Below are 2,372 nucleotides of genomic sequence, written 5' to 3' on the forward strand. Positions count from 1 at the left end.
GGCACTGATCCCCGCGGCTGACGTGAAGGTGGAGGTGCTGCAGAAGCCGTTCCTCTGCCACAGGAGGACCAAGTGGGGGGACATGATGCTGGTTCACTACGAGGGCTACTTGGAGAGGGATGGCTCCATGTTTCACTCCACGTAAGTAGCTCGCTCCGAGCGGCTCGCCTTGGAGCTTGCACGGGGAAAAACACACATACGCGCATATATATATATATATCTATGTCTATCTACACACGCGTGTGTGTATGTATTTTAATGTAGGTGATCTGTTCTGGTAGTGCTTTCCTGAATCAGGACCCCTCACAGGTGCCCGCAATCCGTACGCGAAATAGCTCTGAGTGTTTGGTTGAGGGTTGGTGATTTTATTTTATTTTTACAATTACTCCGCCCTCCCAAAACGCACAAAACTTGTGTTCACCCGTGTGCAAGGAAGCAAAAGCAATGCATGCATGTTCATAGCATGGCCTAGGTTTAATTTGTCATTGAATTAAATAACTCTGCACAAGCTTGTCTGTGGGACCCTTTCCACTGCCATCTATTTTGAGGAAAGTTTGAGTTGCCTTTACACTTCGAGAGGCTAGGAGGCACTCAGTGCTATTTAAGAGAACACCGACAGTAAAGCATATCTGCTTTCCATTTGCCAGATCGAGGCTATAAAATAAATCTTATTCAACTTTTGTTTCTGGTTAGTCTGTAGAAAGTAGAGCTGTAGGGCATTTGTTAAAAGATGGAGATGTTAGGCATCCTCTTCTGCAATTTAGACACAGGTTTTGGTGTATGATATCTCAGTGATTCAGTTGTTCTTCTGCTACACACGAATTTCTCTCTGGTTTCTAAAGCAAACTTCTAGGGGATAAGTCTGCCTCTACCTAAAAAAAAAGAAAAAAAAAAGTTGCATATATCCTTGCACTACTGGCAGCACAATGACATCTTTTCATTACTGAAACGGCTTATTCTTTACCTGCCCCCGACCAGACAAATCAACATACCAGAGCCACAGTAATGCAAGTAGGAGGAAGAGCCAGAAATTCGAGGGAGTCTGTAAGAGCCTGCAACGACTTGCTAATGTTGCTTTTCCTGTAAAACATGAATGAAGTGTTAATAGTAGGTGACGGCAAAACGCTCAAGTAGGCTATGTCTGAAGTCTACTTTTGTGGAACATATAAAAAAACCCAAACCAACGTTTTGCATGTTTAGGCTCTTGCAGATGATTTAAACTAAAATTTCACTAATTTTTCTCTTGTAGTTACCCTGCCTCTCTGAAAGGAGTTCTAGTGACACTCTTAAGTTTTTGCTGCTGACTAACTTCTGTGAGTGTTCTTTTCTTTTTAAGCACCTTTCCAGCATGACTAATAAAGCGAGCTTTTAAAATTCTGTGTCTGTCAGTAGAGTGAAAGTAGCCCTGGTGTACCACCTGGTTAAATTGGAAAAGGGGCTTGTCTGCCTGTTTTGAACTTGATTGTTTTGCATGCTTCTGTTTTTCTAGACTATCTGTTGTGTAGTTGTTTTGGGGTTTTTTTCTTAACGGCTTTTTTGGACGAGGTGTGACTGATTCTTCTAAGCATGTTATAAGGTATATTGTAATCATGACCAAGCTGGTTTTTGATTTGCAATTTACCAAAGAATGTGCATGGTGTTGAATGTAGATTTTAAATAGAAATGCCTTTCTAGTGATCAGTTTCGAAGTTGATAATAGGTTATCAGGGCAGTGAAGGTGGGAACCCAGGTTGCCCAGTGTTGTCATAAACGCATCATGTAGATGTGGTTTTATTTCTTTCCACGTCTTAAGGAAACTTGTCATGCAAGGGACAAACTTTAAAGATTTTAAAAGTCTAGGTTTTTCATTGAAGAAATGCCAAGGTGCCAAATACTGGTGTGTTTTTTTATATATCTGTGCTGTGAGCATCTTCCATCTGCTCCACATGCCTTTTATGGAACTTGCTGTCTAAAGACTTAAGTGTTTTATTGCGTTCTTTTCCAGTCACAAGCATAACAATGGTCAACCTATGTGGTTTACTCTTGGCATAAGGGAAGCTATCAAAGGCTGGGACAAAGGTTTGAAGGACATGTGTGTGGGAGAGAAGCGGAAGCTAACTATTCCACCAGCCCTTGCTTATGGAAAAGAAGGGAAAGGTAAAACACCTGAAGACTGTCCCTTACTGTAATTGTTTTTCTGTATTTTACTGTTCTTCGTGGCCTAAGAGGTTGGGAAGCTTTCCAGGCTGATTTCGTTAAATAAGAAAAATTGATGGAGTTGGGTGCTCTTTCCCACAAATCTATTTTTTGCAGAAATAACCATTAAGTGGTTATGTGGTAAATGCAGGAAGAAAACTAGGAATGGATCACAGAATCACAGAAACACTAGGTTG

At 41.1% G+C, this 2,372-nt stretch overlaps 1 protein-coding gene across 1 annotated transcript; it reads left to right on the forward strand.

Moving 5' to 3' along the window:
- Nucleotides 1–4: 4 nt before the first annotated feature.
- On the forward strand, nt 5–2,136 carry LOC104614874 (peptidyl-prolyl cis-trans isomerase FKBP14-like; the record flags this gene model as incomplete). Its single annotated transcript, XM_010295608.1, has 2 exons — nt 5–141; nt 1,985–2,136. Coding segments are annotated over 2 exons (289 nt in total), but the record flags the coding sequence as incomplete, so codon positions are not given.
- Nucleotides 2,137–2,372: the final 236 nt, after the last annotated feature.

This window comes from Phaethon lepturus, unplaced genomic scaffold, assembly GCF_000687285.1.
Source record: "Phaethon lepturus isolate BGI_N335 unplaced genomic scaffold, ASM68728v1 C13795127, whole genome shotgun sequence".
NCBI classification, from domain to species: domain Eukaryota; kingdom Metazoa; phylum Chordata; class Aves; order Phaethontiformes; family Phaethontidae; genus Phaethon; species Phaethon lepturus.